This window comes from Rhinatrema bivittatum, chromosome 16 (assembly GCF_901001135.1).
Source record: "Rhinatrema bivittatum chromosome 16, aRhiBiv1.1, whole genome shotgun sequence".
NCBI classification, from domain to species: Eukaryota; Metazoa; Chordata; class Amphibia; order Gymnophiona; family Rhinatrematidae; genus Rhinatrema; species Rhinatrema bivittatum.
In genome coordinates this window covers 68709713-68731772 of record NC_042630.1, presented here as the reverse complement: position 1 = coordinate 68731772, position 22060 = coordinate 68709713, and the positions used below count along the sequence as shown (strand labels likewise).

The 22060-nt window shown below is 48.1% G+C and overlaps 1 protein-coding gene across 1 annotated transcript in view; it reads right to left on the bottom strand.

Annotated features, from left to right (window-relative positions):
* Positions 1-3867: 3867 nt before the first annotated feature.
* LOC115077813 (zinc finger protein 436-like) overlaps positions 3868-22060 on the bottom strand; it is a 186336-nt gene continuing 168143 nt past the window's right edge. The window contains exon 9 of the mRNA XM_029580099.1: positions 3868-7509. Coding sequence (XP_029435959.1) covers positions 6350-7509 — 1160 coding nt within the window. The 3' untranslated portion in view covers positions 3868-6349. The remainder of the gene's footprint in view (positions 7510-22060) is intronic.

The window sequence follows — 22060 nt, the reverse complement described above, 5'->3', positions numbered from 1 at the left end:
CCATTCATGTAGAGAGCAGTGCTGGAGCTGCATAAAAGTGAAGTATCGAGCCTAATTGGTTAGGGGTAGTAACCGCCGAAATAAGCAAGCTACTCCCATGCTTATTTGCTTATCCAGTCTGTGCAAGTTACTCCTTGTTGGTTGTCTTAATATAAACCCTCTTTTCTTCATTCCCCCTGCCGTTGAAGCAGTAAGCTGTGCTGTATATGTATTCAAAGTGAAGTATTGGTTCGGGGTAGTAACTGCCGCAACAAGCAAGCTACTCCCACGCTTGATACTCTGGATGAGTATCAATGTTACTCATGCTTACCTCTCCCTTACTGTGCACTAGTAGGAGTTGGCTAGGATAGGGCTATATAATCAATCTCCACTTGTGGGATTACCACAGTTATCAACTAATCCAAAACCGTAACTCCCTCTAAGAATTTCTACCTAGGGGATATCCTACCGCTGTTTCTACTCCTTTAAATCTAAAATAAATTTTTTAATTTTTAAAGTGAAAAATTGGTAGTTTCATATTGTTAACCATTTTACAAACCTGCCATCCCGGCAGTTTATATGGTCTTATGTTCACATCTAATTATTAACTTCCCACCTTCCACCGACACAGCTGTGTTTCGAAAATAATCTTTCCATCATCAGGGGAACTGATAATCAAACTTTGCTCACAGCTTTATCAGACGTCCTGATTCGTTTAATGTGGGTGTAAATCTCCATACACCGCCAACAGTATTTATCCTGAACGTTATGCTTCAAAATAAACCAATTGGGTGGAAGCACTACCCCCTTATCAAAGAAGCCAAACCTAATTCTTCATTTAAACCTTGAGGCATCACCGTATCTAATTGGTAAATCCAAAATTCTTCCCTATAATTTAGTTTAGCAGCATCATCATCTCCTCTGATGGAACCTTGCACTTGAGCAATAATAGTCCATTTTAAAGCCTTAAATTCATGTTCAAAGTCAATGCAATGTTGTACTATAGGAGCAGACAGATGTTGAGTCTGCAAACAGCCAGTCTGTACAGGTTACCCTCATGTTTACATTAAGGATAGTACTGCCACTGTGCAGATTATCCTCAAGCCTTATTTTAAGAGTAGTAACTGCTGCTCTGTGTCTGTTATCTCCAAGACTTGTAATATTTACAGTACAATGAAAATCAAGCAACTGTCAAACCATAACAAAATTACTACTAATAACATCTTTATGAGATAAGCAGCCTTCTTGCTAATTCTGACAATGCTGCTTGTCCATGCTTCACTTTTGGACTTGGTCATAGAAGCAGTCATAGAAACAAACAAATGACGGCAGAAAAGGACCAAACGGTCCATCCAGTCTGCCCAGCAAGTTTATGGTAGTATATGCCACACTGTACAGGTCTCCCCCATATTTATCAATTTTTCCAGACCATAAAAGACAGGGCCCTTGTTTATTGCTGTCTGAGTCTAATTCCCCATTATCTCTTGCTGTTGAAGCAGAGAGCAACGTTGGAGTTGCATCAAAAGTATCAGGGGAAAAGCACAATATCAGTCCTGTGCTTTTCCTCTGTCTGCGTATCAGTACCCCAGACCGTAAAAGTTGTGGCCCAGCATTGGCTGTTTTCTGAATCCAATTCTCTTTTTCCCCTATCCCTTACAAGCTTTAATGCCTCTATGCTGTTTGCAAAATAATACACTCTAAGGGGCGGATTTTAAAACGAGCGCGAATAGCCTACTTTTGTTTGCGCTCCAGGCGCAAACAAAAGTACGCTGGATTTTAGTAGATACGCGCGGAGCCGCGCGTATCCGCTAAAATCCTGGATCGGCGCGCGCAAGGCTATCGATTTCGTATAGCCGGCGCGCGCCGAGCCGCGCAGCCTACCCCCGTTCCCTCCGAGGCCGCTCCGAAATCGGAGCGGCCTCGGAGGGAACTTTCCTTTGCCCTCCCCTCACCTTCCCCTCCCTTCCCCTACCTAACCCACCCGCCCGGCCCTGTCTAAACCCCCTCCTTACCTTTGTCGGGGGATTTACGCCTCCCGGCGCGCGTCAGCGGGCCTCCTGCGCGCCGGGACGCGACCTGGGGGCGGGTCCGGAGGGCGCGGCCACGCCCCCGGGCCGCCCCGGGCCGTAGCCACGCCCCCGGGCCCGCCCCCGGAACGCTCCCGACACGCCCTGAAACGCCGCGCGGTTCGGGCCCGCCCCCGACACGCCCCCCCGACACGCCCCCTCCGAAAACCCCGGGACTTACGCGAGTCCCGGGGCTCTGCGCGCGCCGGTAGGCCTATGTAAAATAGGCTTACCGGCGCGCAGGGCCCTGCTCGCGTAAATCCGCCCGGTTTTGGGCGGATTTACGCGAGCAGGGCTCTTAAAATCCGCCCCTAAGTGATGGGGGTTTTATGCATCTGTGCTGTTTGCATTATACTTGCTCTCTATATCCTGGGGATGTTGATGCCTCCATGCTCTTTGCCATAATCTGAACTCTATAAGCTTCATGGTTTGATGCCGCCATACTGCTTGCCATATTACACATTCTACATTTAGGGGGTTTTTATACCTTTGTGCTGTTTTCCATATTACACTTTACCATTTGGGTGTTGTAGTGTCTTACTTCTGTTTGCCATAGTATACACCCTACTTCTTCAGGGTTTAGATGATGATTGCCATACAGCACACTGCACCTTGGGGTTTTTGATGCTTCTGTCCTGTTTGCAAATCTCTTTCTCCATGCCTTGGGGGTTTTGATGCCTCCATAATGTTTGCCATACTACATACTCATGGTGGTTTTGATGCCTTTGTGCTGTTTGACATACTACATACACTACGTTTTGGAGGTTTTTATGACTTCATATTGTTTGCCAAGCATTCTAACTTTGCTTGCTAAGCAGTGCCACTCTTCTTGCTGCATTGCTCTGCCATCTGTGATTTTAAATATCAGCCTCTTTTGGTATCTCTGGGTGGTTCTGACTCTGTGCTGGCTGTCATTGAGGTTATTTCCAAGTTCCCTTATGGTACTTTCCATGGCAATCTGATGCTTTGCACACTTGCTGTACCACTCATAGACCCTTGTGCTCTTCATGCTACTCCTGGTACTGCTTTGCCACTTTTTTGGTGTCTTGCATTTTGATGCCATTCTTCTTGCCTGAGCCATCACTGTATATCTTGGGGACCTGATGCCACTCTTCTTGCCCTATTTCTCTGCACCTACCATCTTGATTTTAAATATCAGCACTGCTGCTGCTCCAAACCTCTCTTAGTATCTTAGGATGATTCTGCCGCTGATCCAGCTGTTTCAATATCTTTTTGAAATTCCCTTTCCTTAAAGTATTTTCTGAATCTTGGTTTTGCCATGACAATCCAATGTTTTACTCAGTTACCTTTAATGGGTTCATGTCTTCTTGGACTTTCTGATCAAACTCTCTTCCCTTATGGTTCTTACTATTGGTCCTGTCCTTCAATGGATTGTACGACAGCAAAAGGCATGGACAGGGCAGGAGAAGTACAGCACTGTGCTCCTCCATGATTACTCCTTCTCAGATAATGGAGGTAGTTATAAACAGATTCAGAGTAAGAATCATATCCTGAATTCCTTGAATCACAGGATATTGAACAGCTAGAGGCTGAGGACAATTTGGGGCCTATAGTTAGTGGTATCTTAGCATCTAGTGAGAATGTTAAGGACACATGTAATACTGATGGGGCTGAGATTCTATCACAGCAAAGAGGAAGACAAAGTCCAAGTCTGAACCTCCAGGGCCTTCCCCAAATTATGCCATAGGCAAACTACATCAGGCTTCCTCCAGGTATTTTCTCTGGTTTCTTCCTGCCCAAGGATATTAAGTTTTCCATTTTCTGACTTGTAGATTAGTCTTTTGCTCATATAGACACAGGGCTGAATTCCAATGTGAACATCAAAACTGCTACAGGCATCCTCCAAAAATGTCTATAGTTTCTCCTTGCCTAGGGCTTTGTACCAATTTTGTTGGTGCTCTTTGTCCCTTCAGATGTTCTTGCCACTCTAGGTGGCTGCTCTGCATCTCTCATGGTGCTTTGGGGTCTGCATGCCACATTGTGTACTGTTTTGACCCTATCTCGGAGCCTTGGGGTCTTTCTTTTCACTTTTGCTGCTTTGTTTCTCTTTCATCATGTCTTGGGTTGTTCACGACACTCTTGGTACTGCTTACCCCCTTGTGCTGCCTTGGGATGTTCATGGCACCATTTTTGGGGCCTTTCTCCGTTGTGGTGTTCCTGCCATTCTTACTGCTGCTTTACTCCTCTCGTGGTGCTTTGGAGAACTTCTGCCACTGCTGGTACCGTTTTGTCCCATATAGTGCCTTGGACTTTTCATGCCCCTTTGACATAGTCTTGGTGCCTTGGAGTGTTCGCCCTTCTTCTGAGGATGTCTATTCAAAAGTTTCATTAGAATCTATTAGAAAACCCTAAATTTTGGAGCCCAGAATAGGCTGAATTGACTTTACTCCATTGACTTAAATGGAAAACAAATGAAACAAATACATTTAATTTATTTTTCATCTGAAATGAACCAAACAAATTTTGGTAAACTAAGAAACAAACGAATGAACTAAAACAAAATATTTCCCTCTGCTCATCCCTAATACTAGGTTATCTTCATCAGACCTGCTGCGCCTAGGACATTTGGGACTATTTTAGCAGAGATTCATGTATATTTTTAGATGACTTGTATAATTTGGCTGAAGGATATCAAGCTCTTTTTCCTTGAGTTACCAAATGTTAGACAATACTACAGTAAAACTTCCTGCAGAATTGAAATTAATTCATTTCACAAATAAGCAAATCCATAAATATTGCTTCCATATTGATCTTTGAAAACACAGGATATTTTGTCTCATTTATTGGATCAATAAAAAGGTGTTAGACTTGTCTGTGCATATCAGATTTCAGGGCTCACACAGCTTTCTACTCTTCCTTCTGTTGTAGGTAGCACATAGAACCTGAAAGTTCCATCCCAGACTATTTGGAATACTTCACAGTTGTCTCCAAATGTCCAAGGAGTCTTTCTTGTTGATAAACTCTCCTATAAGGAAAGCCATTCTTGACATTTTTGTGCTGTTGTGTTTAACCAGATGCCTTCTCAGTTAGCTCTATGTAAGCTGAATTTTTTTTTATTCTCTCTTACTCTACATTCTCTGGTATGCTTGTGCAGGCAGGATTGGTATTAATCCTTTGGATGATTCTTGTTATGTTATCAACCCATCAATTTTTCTACTAGGAAAACATGTACTTTTAGGACCAGATAAACACATTTAGCCTTTCTTTTGGGTGTCTTAGACACTTATTATTGTCTTATACCTCCATATACTTTATTTTTATAGACAGAGATCTACATTCCAACATCTGATAGCGCTAAAGAGAAATATTTTTGGGATGGAACAGAAATCAGCCTTAATAAGTCTTAGGGGAGAGGAAAATAATACAAGAATGAGAACACTTTTTGGCCAAAGAAGAGAGAGAAGTTGCCATTCTGTAACTCTGGTCTATGGATCTGCATAGAAAGCAATTGGGGCAAATTAGATGTGCATTAGTCCTTATCTGCCATCAAATTCTGTGTTTCCATGTTGCCATAAGAATATCCAATAATCTCCAATGATTAGAAAATGTTGTCAAAGCACAAAAAATGTCTTTCATCCCTGATTAGTCCAAGCATGTAATAAACTATACATATCTTTCAGTTCTCAATACTGATGTTCAGATCTTCTTTTCCAGTCCTCCATTCCATTCTCTATACTTATTCCTGTTTTGGTTCTCAGTTGCCATGGGGCTTGTAATGGTCATACTTTATCTTCCAGTCCTCTTTGTGCATACTATAATAGTAATAGATGTCCTCTTTAAGTCAGAGACTGGTGTGCATAGTCTCTTTCACCTGGTTTGACTTATTACTTACAACAGATGGGAACATTTCTATGTCTCACTGACAATATCCTTGCCTGACCACATTGTTTGATACATGGTGATTCATTCATTCATTCTCTCTCTCTCTCTCTCTATATATATATATATATATATGAGAATTGACATAAACAGGTCTGCTTTTTACACATACAATCAGAAGATTAGAGCATGCAGTGTTTAGTTTAAATTTCTCAGATTTACTACCAGGATACTTCTTCATACTTCTACCAAAACAAAAACAGCTTCTTTCTGTAGCCAGCATGTTGTTACAGCAGTGAGTAGCATATCTACAGATGCCTGCTGGAAGTTCGTTACCAGCCCCAGTAGCACTTAAACCTAGAACTCTATATTTTCCTTGTCTTTGGTTTCATCTTCTGCTTTCTTTTGTAGGATATTTTTTATACATTGTAAATTTGGCCTTACAGCTGATGTTTATCTTACATTCAGTATTTGAACAGTTTCTCTCGCTTGTGAGTTCTTTTGTGACGACTGAGATTTGAACAGTCACTGAAGCTTTTTTCACAGTCTGTACATTTATATGGCCTCTCCCCAGTGTGAATTCTATGATGTTTAATATAACTTGAATTATCAGTGAAGCTTTTCTCACAGTCTGTACATTTAAATGGTCTTTCCCCTGTGTGTGTTCGTTGGTGAATTTTGAGATCTGAATTCTGGCTAAAGCTTTTCTCACAGTCAGCACACTTGTATGGTCTCTCTTTCATGTGGATTCTTTGATGTCTAATAAGGTTCCTTTTCTCCCTGAAAGTTTTCTGACATTCAGGACACTTGAAGGGTCTCTCACCTGGGCAGGATCGCTGGTGTGTAACTGCAGTGAAATAATCACTGAAGCTTTTTGTGCATTCCGTACATGTGAATGGTCTTTTACCTGGGCAAGACTTTTGATGTTCAAGGGCGCTTAAGCAGTCGCTAAAGTTTTTTTGACAGTCAGGACATTTGAATAATCTCTTCTCCAGACAAGATTTCTGGTGTGCAACAGCACTAAAACAGTCATTGAAACTTTTCTCACATTCAGTACACACAAATGGGCTTTTATCTAGGCAGTTCTTCTGATGTGCCATAGCTGTGAAGTAATCAGTGAAGGATTTTGCACATTCAGTGCATGTGAACCTTCTTGTGCTCTGGCAGAGCTTCTTCTGGGGAGCAACACTGGAATAATCACTAAAGCTGTGTTCATTTCTAGTGGATGAATACTCTGGTGGCATTTCACTTTCATGAATTCTTGGCTCAGGCTGCTCTGGAGTCCCAAGTACCATTCCATTCTCGAGTCTCCATTCCATGGGGTCTTTCAGTTCTTCCATGAACTCTTCCTGTGTTTCAGTACCGGTCTCCCATTCCACACCCATGTACAGTCGTCTGTGCACGGCTTCCGCTGTGGCTTGGTTTGCTTGTGAAGCAGAGCTTCTCTCTCCACCACTATGTGCAGCTCCTGGATGTGGGATAATCGAAGTCTGTTCTCTTCGGTTGTTTCCCTCGTCATAACACTGCAGCACAGATTCCCCATCCTTAGCTAGCAGCAATGCTTGCAGGGTCAGTGCCTGAGTTCGGGAATCTTCCTTTCTTCTGCTCAGAGGTCGCTCATCTGCTGGGTTAAAAACAAGTATCAGAGTTAGGCTGATTCAAGAAACAGATGTAAGAAAGAATTCTGAAGATTCAGAACGCTCTCTTTATTGCAACTTTTTTTTTTAAACACATAAAACTGAGGTCTATATCTCCAATACAATTCTGGAAAAGTGTGTCACTCTGCTACATTATGTAATTAACTCTTAATCCATCTTTAAATTAAAAGAAAATTTGTTCTTACCTGCTAATTTTCGTTCCTATAGTACCAAGGATCAGACCAGAGACGTGGGTTGTGCATCCCTACCAGCAGATGGAATCAGAGAACAAAGCTTTGGGAACTGCCATATATACTAGAGGGCCACCTGCAGTCCCTCAGTATTGTCCTGTACCCAAGCCCAGGCTAACAGAACTAAAGAGCAAGAGGTAGCAAATATCAAAAACCCTGACTACCCCTCTGCTCTAGACAAAAAATAACCAACTCAACCGTGCCTACCTGCTCCATCAATCCGTCCTGCCAGAAAAGAGCTTCAAGAAATGCTTTAGGCAACAATAACGGCCAACGATAGCCAACACAGTCTTTCGGAATCTGAAATAAAGGGTGGGCCTCTGGACTGATCCTTGGTACTACAGGAACGAAAATTATTTATTTATTTAAAGCTTTTCTATACCGGCATTCATGATACAATCATATCATGCCGGTTTACAAATAACAGGGGGTGCAATAACTTTGTTCTTTTAACCAGTGCAGAGGAAGCAAAAAGTTACATTATAACAGGGTTGATGGAACAGGGGAGGAAGGAGACAAGAATAGACAAGAATAACAATCTTTACAGAGGTGGATTATTTACATTGTGCAGTAATGTCTCTTTGTGGATATTATTTACATTGTGCAGAGAGGTCTCTCAATGGATATCAGACTCGGGAGCGGTTTGATTGTGGTAGGGTCTCCCCTGGGTATTAGACTCGGGAAAGGCTTGTTGAAAAAGCCAAGTCTTAATTAGCAGGTAAGAACCAATTTTCTTTTCCCAGTACGTAAAAAATACCATCCTAGAAGCACAGTCCAGATGTATTCCACACATTAAAAAAGGTGGAAAGAAGGCAAAACGATTATTGGCATGGTTAAAAGGGGAGGTGAAAGAAGCTATTTTAGCCAAAAGATCTTCATTCAAAAATTGGAAGAAGGATCCAACAGAAGAAAATAGGATAATGCATAAGCGTTGGCAAGTTAAATGTAAGACATTGATAAAACAGGCTAAGAGAGAATTTGAAAAGAAGTTGGTCGTAGAGGCAAAAGCTCAAAATAAAAACTTTTAAAAATATATCCGAAGCAGAAAGCCTGTGAGGGAGTCAGGCAAGACTGTCAGATGATCGAGGGGTTAAAGGGGCACTTAGAGACGATAAGGCCCTTGCAGAAAGATTAAATGATTTCTTTGCTTCGGTGTTTACTAAAGAGTATGTTGGGTAGATATCCGTTCCGGAGAAGGTTTTCATGGGTAATGATGCAGATGGACTGAACCAAATCACGGTGAATCTAGAAGATGTAATAGGCCTGACTGATAAACTGAAGAGTAGTAAATCACCTGGACCAGATGGTATACACCCCAGAGTTCTAAAAGAACTCAAAAATGAAATTTCAGACCTATTAGTAAAAATTTGTAACCTATCATTAAAATCATCCATTGTACCTGAAGACTGGAGGATAGCTAATGTAACCCCAATATTTATAAAGGGCTCCAGGGGCGATCCGGGAAACTACAGACCGGTTAGCCTGACTTCAGTGACAGGAAAAATAGTGGAAAGTGTTCTAAGCATCAAAATCACAGAACATATAGAAAGACATGGTTTAATGGAACAAAGTCAGCAAGGCTTTACCCAAGGCAAGTCTTGCCTCATAAATCTGCTTCACTTTTTTGAAGGAGTTAATAAACATAAAAAAGTCATGGTATAGGTGGCGATGTCCTTTCGTGGATTACAAACTGGCTAAAAGACAGGAAACAGAGAGTAGGATTAAATGGATAATTTTCTCAGTGGAAGGGAGTGGGCAGTGGAGTGCCTCAGGGATCTGTATTGGGACCCTTACTTTTCAATATATTTATAAATGATCTGGAAAGAAATACGACGAGTGAGGTAATCAAATTTGCAGATGACACAAAATTGTTCAGAGTAGTTATATCACAAGCAAATTGTGATAAATTGCAGGAAGACCTTGTGAGGCTGGAAAATTGGGCATCGAAATGGCAGATGAAACTTAATGTGGATAAGTGCAAGGTGATGCATATAGGAAAAAATAACCCATGCCATAGTTACACAATGTTAGGTTCCATATTAGGTGCTACCACCCAAGAAAGAGATCTAGCCGTCATAGTGGATAACACATTGAAATCGTCGGTTCAGTGTGCTGCGGAAGTCAAAAAAGCAAACAGAATGTTGGGAATTATTAGGAAGGGAATGGTGAATAAAACGGAAAATGTCATAATGCCTCTGTATCACTCCATGGTGAGACCTCACCTTGAATACCGTGTACAATTCTGGTCGCCGCATCTCAGAAAAAATATAATTGTGATGGAGAAGGTACAGAGAAGGGTTACCAAAATGATAAGGGGAATGGTACAGCTCCCCTATGAGGAAAGACTAAAGAGGTTAGGACTTTTCAGCTTGGAGAAGAGACGGCTGAGGGGGGATATGATAAGGTGTTTAAAATGATAAGAGGTCTAGAATCGGTAGATGTGAATCGGTTATTTAGTCTTTCACATAATAGGGGGCACTCCATGAAGTTAGCATGTGGCACATTTAAAACTAATCGGAGAAAGTTCTTCTTCACTCAACGCACAATTAAACTCTGGAATTTGTTGCCAGAGGACATGGTTAGTTTAGTTAATATAGCTGTGTTTAAAAAAGGATTGGATAAGTTCTTGGAGGAGAAGTCCATTACCTGCTATTAATGAAGTTGACTTAGAAAATAGCCACTGCTATTACTACCGTGTTTCCCCGATAGTAAGACACCCCTGATAGTAAGACGTAGTGGGAATTTTAGGGGGGTCGGCTAATGTAACACATCCCCCGAAAGTAAGACGTACCTGTCATTTCAAAAAAAAATTATTTTTAAATACCTGTCGGAGGGCCGCGTGGGTCCAGGCGGCTGGCGGCAGGAGCCGGGTGTTCGCGTGTTAAATCTACGCCGCGGGCGGGTGGGCGCTTGTTCCAGGTGGCGGCGGCGGCGGCGGGTGGACGCGCGTTAGTTCGAGACGGCCGGCGGGCAGCGGGTGGTCGCGTGTTAAATCTAGGCCGGGTCGCACAGGCGCGCATTCATTCACTGCCGGTGGGGGCTGCCTCGGCAGCCCCCACCGGCAGTGAATGAATGCGCGCACAGGCCCACAGCGCCTGTGCGACCCCTGCGATTCGGCGCTGGGGGTTGCCGGTGGGGGCTGCCGGTGGGGGTTGCGGCAGTGAATGAATTCATTCATCCAGGCGGAGGAGCCGGCTGCTTTCGCCGCTGCCGGCTGCTTTCGGCTGCCGCTGCCGGCTGCTTTCGGCGCTCAAGGCAGTCACATGCTGTGACGTCACGGCATGTGACTGCCTTGAGCGCCGAAAGCAGCCGGCAGCAGCAGCCGAAAGCAGCCGGCAGCGGCGAAAGCAGCCGGCTCCTCCGCCTGGATGAATGAATTCATTCACTGCCGCAGCCCCCACCGGCAGCCCCCACCGGCAGCCCCCACCGGCAGCCCCCAGCGCCGACGCCGAGGCAGCCCCCACCGGCAGTGAATGAATGCGCGCCTGTGCGACCCGGCCTAGATTTAACACGCGACCACCCGCCGCCCGCCGGCCGTCTCGAACTAACGCGCGTCCACCCGCCTCCCCCCCCGCCGCCGCCGCCTGGAACAAGCGCCCACCGGCCCGCGGCCTAGATTTAACACGCGACCACCCGGCTCCCGCCGCCAGCCGCCTGGACCCACGCGGCCCTCCGACAGGTATTTAAAAATAATTTTTTTTTGAACACTCAGGTTTTTTTTCCAATATAAGACATACCCTGAAAGTAAGACATAGTGGGACTTTTGGGGGTAAAAAGAAAGTAAGACGCTGTCTTATATTCGGGGAAACACGGTAGCAACGGTAACATGAAATAGACTTAGTTTTTGGGTACTTGCCAGGTTCCTATGGCCTGGATTGGCCACTGTTGGAAACAGGATGCTGGGCTTGATGGACCCTTGATCTGACCCAGTATGGAATGTTCTTATGTACCAGGATCAGTCCAGAGAAGTGGGATGTATCCAAGCCACCTTAAACTGGGCGGGCCCCGAAAGACCCGCACGCAGCACACTCTCCCCGAAGGCCAACTCGTCCGACGCCTTGACGTCCAATTGATAATGCCTCGTGAAAGTGTGAATAGAGGATCACACTGCCGCCCTACAGATCTCCTGAGGCGACAAAAGCTGACACTCTGCCCAGGAAGTGGGCCCTCAGACCCAAAGGCACCAGCCGTCCACGGGCAATGTACGCTGAACTAATGGCCTCCTTAATCCACCTAGCAAGGGTCGCCTTAGATGCTATGTCTCGTTTCTTCGGACCCCCGAACAGGACGAACAAATGGTCAGACCGACGAAAGTCATTGATAACCTCCAAATATCGCATTAAAACCCGGCGCACGTCCAAGAGATGAAGGCCTCTATCCTGAAGAGAGTCTCTAGACAAATGGGGAAACCACGGAAGTTCCACCGTCTGACTGACGTGGAACGAAGAAACCACCTTAGGGACGAAGGACGGGAACGTCCGCAAAGACACCCTATCCGCTGAGATACGTAGAAATGGATCCCAACACAACAGAGCCTGTAGCTCAGAAATTCGGCGAGCAGAGCAAATAGCCACCAAAAACACTGTCTTTAAGGTCAGGTCTTTCAGAGAGGATCCGAGAAGAGGTTCGAAAGGGGCACCGCTAAGAACCCGGAGAAATACATTTAGACTCCAATCCGGGCATACTAGGCGGACGGGAGGCCGCAGGTGCTCAACTCCTTTAAGAAAATGAGCAATGTCCGGGTGAGCTGCCAAGGAACACCCATTTAACTGCCCCCGCAAGCCACCCAGAGTCGCCACCTGTACCTGAAGGGAATTGAACGCTAGTCCCTTAGAAAACCCCTGTTGAAGAAAATCGAGAATGCGAGGAACCCCACCTGAAAGAGGGTCACAAGTCCGTTGACTGCACCACGTTTCAAACAGTCTCCAGATGCGCACATAAGCCATCGAAGTAGCCGGCTGTTGTGCCTGAAGAAGAGTGGAAATGACCTGCTCGGAATAGCCCCTCAAGCGTAAACGTCGCCTCTCAAAAGCCAAGCCGTGAGAGAGAAGTGATCCTTCTGATCCGAAAATATGGGCCCCTGTCAGAGAAGACGTGGCAGATGAGCCAGCTGTAAGTGTCCGTCAACCGCCAGCCACACTAGATCTGCAAACCACGGACAACGTGGCCACTCCAGTGCCGCAAGGACCACCCGGCCCGGATGAAGCTGTATGCGATGTAGTAGCCGACCCATGAGTGGCCAGGGGGGAAAGGCATACAACAGAATTCCCATGGGCCAGGGACACACGAGGGAGTCGATGCCCACCGATCCCTGCTCCTTTCGCCGACTGAAGAAACATTCTGTCTTGGCATTCATTCGCATCGCCATGAGGTCCAACTGGCGCACCCCACCTGGCGCAAATGCGGTTCCATGCATCTGCGGACAGTTCCCATTCTCCGGGATCTAGTTTTTGTCTGCGGAGGAAATCCGCTTGAATTTTCTCTACCCCCGCGACATGCGAGGCGGCAATGCCCCCGAGATGATGTTCTGCCCAGGCAAACAGAAGTCGTGCTTCGAGCGCCACTGTGGGACTCCTCATCCCGCCCTGGCAGTTGATGTACACCACCATCGTCGCATTGTCGGAGAAGACTCGTACCATTCCGCCCTGAATCCATGGGTTAAACGCTTGTAAGGCTAGGCGTACCGCTCGTCTCGAGGCGATTGATGGATCACAAGCCTTACGTCGGTGACCATTGACCTTGAGCGGACCTTTCTGCGCATACTGTTCCCCAACCTGACAGACTGGCATCGGTGGAGATTATCAGCCAATTCGGAGGGTCCAACTTCACCCCCCGTTCCAGGTTGTCGCTTGATAGCCACCATGACAGATTGGCCCGGGACTCCGGAAGTAGCAGCATTGGCAGTTGGCGCTGTTCCGACCCTGGACTCCACCGAATCAGAAGTGCCCGTTGCAAGGGGCGAAGGTGAGTGAACGCCCAGGGAACTAAATCCAAGGTGGAGGCCATGGATCCCAGGACTTGTAGATGATGCCACACTGTGGGAGTGCGACTTTGAAGAAGCGAGTGAATCTGGCCCTGTAACTTCGTTATTCGATCCGTTGACAGGAAAACATAGAAACATAGAAATGACGGCAGAAGAAGACCAAATGGCCCATCCAGTCTGCCCAGCAAGCTTTGCACATTTTTATTTCTCATACTTATCTGTTACTCTTGGCTCTTAGTAACCTTTTGGTTCTATTTCCCTTCTACCCCCCCCCCCCCCCCAATTAATGCAGAAAGCAGTGTTGGAACTGCATCTATTTGAAATATTTAGCTTAATTAGTTAGGGGTAGTAACTGCCGCAATAAGCAAGCTACACCCATGCTTATTTGTTTTCCCAGTGTTACGGTTCTGGCCACGAGCGCCGCGACCAGACCCTTACCTCCGAGCTCCTGGACCTGTTCCCGCTTCTGGAGGCCTGGTTTGCGGCCTGTTCAGTGGTGTCCCCGCGGGGGCTGTGCTGCCGGGAAGCCTCCCATGGATACCCTGCTTCTAGGCGCGCGCGCCACTTGGACGCTTTTCTAGGCCGTTTCCCGCCAGAGGTGACTGCCCAGTTCCTGAGGTCAGACGCCACGGCCTTGATAAGCCGGCTGCGGACATTCAGTCTTTACCTTGCAACGGGTTTACCTCCCGGTTCCCTGTTGCGTCGTGCCCCAGAGTGACCTGCCTTGCTATTCGCTCCGTTCCTGCTTGCCTGCTACTGTATCTGCTTGGTTCTTGCTTGCTTGTTACAGTACCTGCTTGGTTCCTGCTTGTCTGCTACAGTACCTGCTTGGTTCCTGCTTGCCTGCTACAGTTCCTGCCTGGTTCCAGTACCCGAGTCTTGCTACAGCAATGGAGACTGCAGAGGAATTACCCACTGACGTCGTGGACGATTTGACCCTCACTGTGTTACATAGAATATTATTAGCACCCGATGTAGAACCCACAGGATTAAAGTTAAAATTAAAGATAATTGGAGAAAATGGCGCCATTCAAGCTCACTATTGAGGCCATATGGGGTTACTGTGTTGAGGCGGAAGATCCATCTTTGTTCCTGTCGCAAGAGGAACAGGGGAAAATCCCCCCCTCTCTCTGGAGGTATAACAACATCTAGCACGAAAAAGTATAAATCAGCCGTAGTGTGGGACTTGTCTAGCCAGTGTGTGACTAATGGGGCATTTTCCTTCTTAGTATGGATACTCGATCTATGTTCAATAATTCGCGTTTTGATACTCCGTTGTGTCTTGCCCACATACAGCAATTTACAGGGGCAGATGATCGACCATTAGAGATGTGAATCGTGTCCTCGATCGTCTTAACGATCGATTTCGGCTGGGAGGGGGAGGGAATCGTATTGTTGCCGTTTGGGGGGGTAAAATATCGTGAAAAATCGTAAAAACGTAAAATCGCAAAACCGGCACATTAAAACCCCCTAAAACCCACCCCCGACCCTTTAAATTAAATCCCCCACCCTCCCGAACCCCCCCCCCAAATGACTTAAATAACCTGCGGGTCCAGTGGCGGTCCGGAACGGCAGCGGTCCGGAACGGGCTCCTGCTACTGAATCTTGTTGTCTTCAGCCGGCGCCATTTTCCAAAATGGCGCCGAAAAATGGCGGCGGCCATAGACGAACACGATTGGACGGCAGGAGGTCCTTCCGGACCCCCGCTGGACTTTTGGCAAGTCTTGTGGGGGTCAGGAGGCCCCCCCAAGCTGGCCAAAAGTTCCTGGAGGTCCAGCGGGGGTCAGGGAGCGATTTCCCGCCGCGAATCGTTTTCGTACGGAAAATGGCGCTGGCAGGAGATCGACTGCAGGAGGTCGTTCAGCGAGGGTTCCGGCGCCTCGCTGAACGACCTCCTGCAGTCGATCTCCTGCCGGCGCCATTTTCCGTACGAAAATGGCGCCGGCAGGAGTAGTCTTGAGTAGTCCCATACTCAAGACGTTGCCTTGAGTATGGGACTACTTGCAAGCACTTGCAAGTAGTCCCATACTCAAGGCAACGTCTTGTCCAACAGCGAACGAACATGAGCTTGCAATTTGACAATCCTTTCCTCGTTGAGAAAGACCTTCCCCATGCTCGTGTCAAACTGTGCCCCCAGGAACTCCAACGTCTGGGAAGGAATCAAGTGACTTTTAGTCAGGTTGACTATCCAACCCAACGCCTTCAGGCGCTGGAGGACTCAATCCACCACTCCTTGACATGAGGATTCTGACTTTGCTTGAATCAACCAGTCGTCCAAGTAGGGGTGGACCAGAACCCCTTCCTTGCAGAGAGCCGCCACCAACACCACGACCATGACCTTGGTAAAGGTCCTGGGAGCCATTGTCAATCTGAAGGGCAGGGCACAAAACTGGTAATGCTTTCCCAGAAATATGAACCTCAAATATTTCTGGTAATCGCGTCACTTGGCCTGCATGGACTCCGCGGGTGACAAGGTCTACTCCTGGAGGAATTCTGCGCACAAAAACTTAAAATTCTGCAAAACTCTGCAAACTTTATATTGGTCAAAATAACACAATTTACATGACAGTCTTTAATTACATTTTAAATTAATACAGAAAAAAGTTATTACTTAAAGATGCAAAATTTTAAATATTTTCAGCAGAATTTCCCTAGAAATTCACTGTAACAGTGTCCCTTCCATTTGCTCTCCCTATTCCCCTGACCAGTTTGCCCTCTCGGGCCCCAACTCCTCCACCTGCCAGTATCTCTCTCCTCCACCTCTAGGCTCAACCCCTTCCACTCTATTGCCAGTCCCAGAGTTTGACCCCGTTCTCAGCCCCTCACACAGGCTCCCTCTGGTCCCTCCCTCTCACACACACATGCTCCCTCTCTCTAATACACATACACACACCCTCATACAGGCTCCCTCACTCTCTTGCACACACACATCCCCTCATACAGGGCCCTCTTTCTTGCATACACACCCACACAAGCTCCCTTTCTCTCTCACGCATACATCCTCACACAGGCTACCTATGTCTCTCTCTCACGCACCCGTTCACACAGGCTCTGTCTCACACATACACAATCCCTTCACAAAGGCTAGCACCCTCACATGCACACGATACCTTTTTCATACACATGAGCTCCCAATTTCTCACACACATACACATTACTTCACAATCTCCTCATATAGGCTCCCTCTCTCTGAAACCCACACTCAAGTATCCCCCGCCCCCCATGCTCCCTCTCACCCTCCCCTCCCCTCATATAGTCTCCCTCTCTCTGAAATCCACACTCAAATATTGCCCCCCGTTCTCTTACCTCCCATGCTCTCTCTCTCACCCTCCTGCTCTCTCTCACCCTCCCCTCCCCCTCTCCTCTCTCTCACATACACTCACATTCTCTCTCACCGGGGCCTTCCATCTTTACCGTGACTGGCGCACCAGGGCCTTCATCTTCGCCGCAAACAGAGTGTGTCCCGTGGCACACGCATGACGTGCTCCATTCGCAGCATGCAGGGGTCTCCTCTGCTGTTTTCTGCGCAGAATTTGGAAATTCTGTGCAGAAAATAGCAATTCTGCGCAAATTCTGTGCTCCGCAGTAGCGCAGAATTTCCCCAGGACTAAAGGTCTTGTCCATCTATAATTGCTGAACCCAGCACAGACCTACTCTCAACATAAAACTGCTACACATAGCAGTACGGGCTCCCAGCGCCGACACCTCAAAAATCTTTTTGAGGTGACCTTCCAGTTTCCGATCCTGAAGATCCTTGAGAGCAGCAGCGCCAGGGACTGGAATGGTTGTTTTCTTAGTGACCGCCGAGACCGAAGCATCCACCTTAGGAATCCTCTGAAGATCCAGCGCTTCCTCCGCTAGCGGATACAACTTGTCCATGGCTTGCGTGACCTTCAGCCCCGTGTCTGGAGTATTCCACTCCCAGAAAAGCAAGGCAGTCACAGACTGATGGAATGGAAAAGCCCTTGTGGGACCCTGAAGCCCTACCTTAACCAGGTCCACTGCTCCCAAAGGAAAATTAGGACTTACCTGATAATTTTCATTCCTGTAGTACCAAGGATCAGTCCAGACTGCTGCTGGGTTATGCCTCCCGTCCAGCAGATGGAGTCAGAGAGAAACTGAAAAGGCACCACTGATATACCCTGGTGCGCCCCCTGCGATCCTCCAGTATAATCCATAACAAAGCAGTATGAAATTAGAAAACAATGGCAAATTCTGTGACTAGCTCAATATAAAGATGAAACGTATATGAACATGTGGAAAAAACGAGGAAACCATGAAACAAGCAAGTGCCCGTAAAAAACGGAACCCGAAAAACACGAAAAAACAACAGTTGCGGGACTCTACACTCTTCACTGAAATGGGCGGGCGTCTGGACTGATCCTTGGTACTACAGGAATGAAAATTATCAGGTAAGTCCTAATTTTCCTTTCCCTGTACGTACCAGGATCAGTCCAGACTGCTGGGAAGTACCCAAGCTGCCCTAAACGGGGTGGGACCCTGACAGTCCCGCACGAAGCACACCACTGCCGAATGAGTCCACCGTCGGAGCGCGCACGTCCAAACGGTAATGTCTCGCAAAGGTGTGCAATGTCTTCCAAGTAGCCGCTCGGCAAATTTCCTGCGAGGAAATAAACCCACTCTCTGCCCACGACGCCGCCTGGGAGCGCAGAGAATGAGCCTTAAGACCCTCCGGAACGGCGCGACCTTGGGAAATGTAAGTAGACACAATCGCCTCTTTCAACCAGCGTGCGATCGTAGTTTTTGAAGCTTTATTTCCCTTCTTTGGACCACCCCACAAGACAAACAGATGATCAGACAACCGAAAGGGGTTGGTAACGTCCAGGTACCGCAAGAGCGTCCTTCGAACATCCAACTTGCGAAGTTCCGGTTGCCGCGACGCCTCAGCCCCGTCCACCGCAAATGCCGGTAGGTCCACCGTCTGGTTGACGTGAAAGGCGGAAACTACCTTAGGCAAAAACGAAGGAACGGTACGTAGAGAAACCCCCGAATTAGAAATACGGAGAAAAGGTTCCCTACAAGACAACGCCTGAAGTTCCGAGATTCGGCGAGCTGAACAAATAGCGACGAGAAAAACAGTTTTGAGAGTGAGATCCTTGAGAGTAGCCCTTCGTAGAGGCTCAAACGGAGAAGTACAAAGACCCCGGAGAACCAAATTTAAACTCCAAGAAGGACAGATAGGTTGCACCGGGGGTCGCAAATGTTTAACTCCCTTTAAAAATCGTGCAACGTCCGGATGCATGGCAATGGAAACTCCGTCAAGTTTACCGCGGTAACAGCCTAAGGCCACTACCTGCACACGCAGAGAATTATAGGATAAACCCTTCTTTAGACCCTCTTGCAAAAAAGTCAGAATATGAGACACCGTAGCCTTCCGCGACGGCACTTCCAGACCCTGACACCACGAGTCAAAAACCTTCCATACCCTGACATAAGCAACCGAGGTAGAGGGCTTACGAGCCTGCAGAAGAGTAGTAATGACCGACTCGGAATATCCTTTCCTTCTCAATTGCTGCCTCTCATAAGCCAAGCCGCTAGACAAAAGCGATCGGCCTGGTCGAAAAATACTGGACCCTGCCGAAGGAGTCGAGGCAGATGACCGAGCCGCAAGGGGCCGTCCACCGCTAGATTGATGAGGTCGGCGAACCACGGCCTCCTCGGCCACTCCGGAGCTACGAGAATGACGGGTCCCGTGTGGGATTCTATGCGACGCAATATTTTCCCCACCAACGGCCACGGTGGAAACACATACAGAAGAATGTGCGCAGGCCAGGGAAGAGCTAGCGCGTCTACGCCCTCCGACCCGTGTTCCCTTCTGCGACTGAAGAAGCGAGCTGCCTTGGCATTCAAACGAGTTGCCATGAGGTCCAACCGGGGAGTTCCCCACCGGCGACAGATGAGTCTGAGTGCCTCGGGAGATAGTTCCCACTCTCCCGGGTCTAGTCGTTGCCGGCTGAGATAGTCTGCTTGAACGTTGTCGACTCCTGCGATGTGGGACGCCGCAATCCGAGACAGGTGCTGCTCTGCCCACACCATCAACTGGCTGGCTTCGGTTGCTACCGGTAGACTCCGTGTACCGCCTTGCCGATTTATATACGCTACCGTGGTTGCGTTGTCGGACAGAACCCAAACTGCTCTGTCCCGAATCAAAGGCAGAAAGTGCTGTAATGCTAGGCGAACCGCCCTTGTTTCCAAACGATTGATCGACCACTTGGTCTGAGGAGGCGTCCAACGTCCCTGAGCGGACTGAGACTGACAGACTGCTCCCCAGCCCGTCAGACTGGCATCGGTCGTGACAATGATCCATTGAGGCGGATCCAAATTGGTGCCTTGGAGCAAGTGGACCGGATCCAACCACCATTGTAGACTGGTCCTCGCTGGGGGTAAGAGTGGCAAAGGTATCTGAAACTCTTCCGATTTGGGGTCCCAACGAGACAGAAGCGCCCTCTGTAGCGGCCGCATATGCGCAAATGACCACGGAACCAAATCCAGTGTGGATGCCATATATCCAAGAACCTGTAAGTAATCCCATACCACAGGCAGGGGAAGGGCGAGGAGACGGCGAACGTGCGCCATCAGACGCTCCATCCTTGCCTGTGGGAGAGAAACCTTTCCCACTTTCGTATCGAACGAGGCGCCCAGAAATTCCAAATTCTGGGAGGGGATCAGATGGCTCTTGGTGTAATTGACCAACCACCCCAAGGAGTGGAGCCGGTGAAGGACTGCCTGAATCGCATCTTCGCAGAGACGTCGCGATTTTGCTCAGATGAGCCAATCGTCCAAATACGGGTGTACCAACACTCCGTCTCTCTGAAGACTCGCCGCCACCACCACCATTACCTTGGTGAACACCCTCGGAGCTGTCGCCAGACTGAACGGAAGAGCACAAAACTGGAAGTGAGATCCCAGGACCATAAAGCGCAGAAATCTTTGATGGAACTCTTGTATCCCTATGTGCAAGTAAGCCTCCGTGAGATCTAAGGAAGCTAAATACTCGCCTTTGTGTACCGCCGCTATGACCGAGCCGAAACCGCGGTATGCGCAACGCCCTGTTGACTCGCTTGAGATCCAGAATCGGCCGAAATGTGCCCTCCTTCTTGGGAACGATGAAATAGATGGAATAACGGCCCGTGCGTTGCTCGGCGGGCGGCACAGGCACTATTGCACCCAGCGCCTGCAATCGCTCCAGGGTCTGAGCAATTCGCTGTTGCTTTTCCTGAGAACCGCTGGGAGAGATAAGGAACAAATCGCGCAGGGGCCTTGCAAAATCTAGGGCGTAGCCGTGAGATATAATGTCGAGGACCCATTGGTCTGAGGTAATTGTGGCCCATTCCTCCCGAAAGTAAGAGAGTCGTCCTCCTACCTCCGGGACGGAGGAATGGACCGGCGTCCCTTCATTGAGCCGCCTTAGAGGTGGCGAAGATATGAGACGCCCCTGCGCGTGCCGGCCTTCTACCACGAAAGGAAGGAGTCCATGACTGGGAACGCGGAGACGGCTGTCGGGTAGCAAAAGAGGACCCCCTTCCCGAGCGAAAACGGCGTTGCCCGCGAAACCGTCCGCGGAAGGTACCCGAAGGGCGAAAAAATCTAGGCTTGTCCTCTGGCAACTTAAACACTTTATTCTCCCCCAAAGATCGGATAAGGTCTTCTAACTCGGTGCCAAATAACAACTTGCCCCGAAAGGGAAAGGAACCGAGTTGGGCCTTGGAGGAAGAGTCCGCCGCCCAATGACGCAGCCAGAGTAACCTCCGTGCCGACACAGCCGAAGACATGGACCGGGCCGAAGTGCGGAGGAGGTCATAAAAGGCATCCGCGGCGTAAGCCACCGCGGATTCTATACGGTTTGCTTGCTCTGCTTCATCCGGAGGCAGATCTTGAGATGTCAACATCTGTTGTACCCAACGAAGGGTAGCCCTTTGTACCATGCAGCTGCAAACGGCCGCCCGTACTCCCAAAGCCGAAACCTCAAAGATGCGCTTAAGCAACGTCTCCAGCTTCCGATCCTGAAGATCCTTAAGGGCCGTACCCCCTGTTACGGGAATGGTGGTATGTTTAGCCATGGCAGTGACCGCCAAATCCACCCTTGGCACCCTAAGGAGCTCCAAGGAATCCACAGGGAGAGGGTAAAGCTTATCCATAGCGCGGCTGACCCTAAGAGTTGCCTCCGGATTATCCCATTCCCGGGATACAAGCTGAAACAGTTTATTATGAAAAGGAAAGGCATGCGCAGGCGTGCGGAGCCCGTCTAATTCAAAATCCCCTGGCTGGGAATTGGAGTCAACC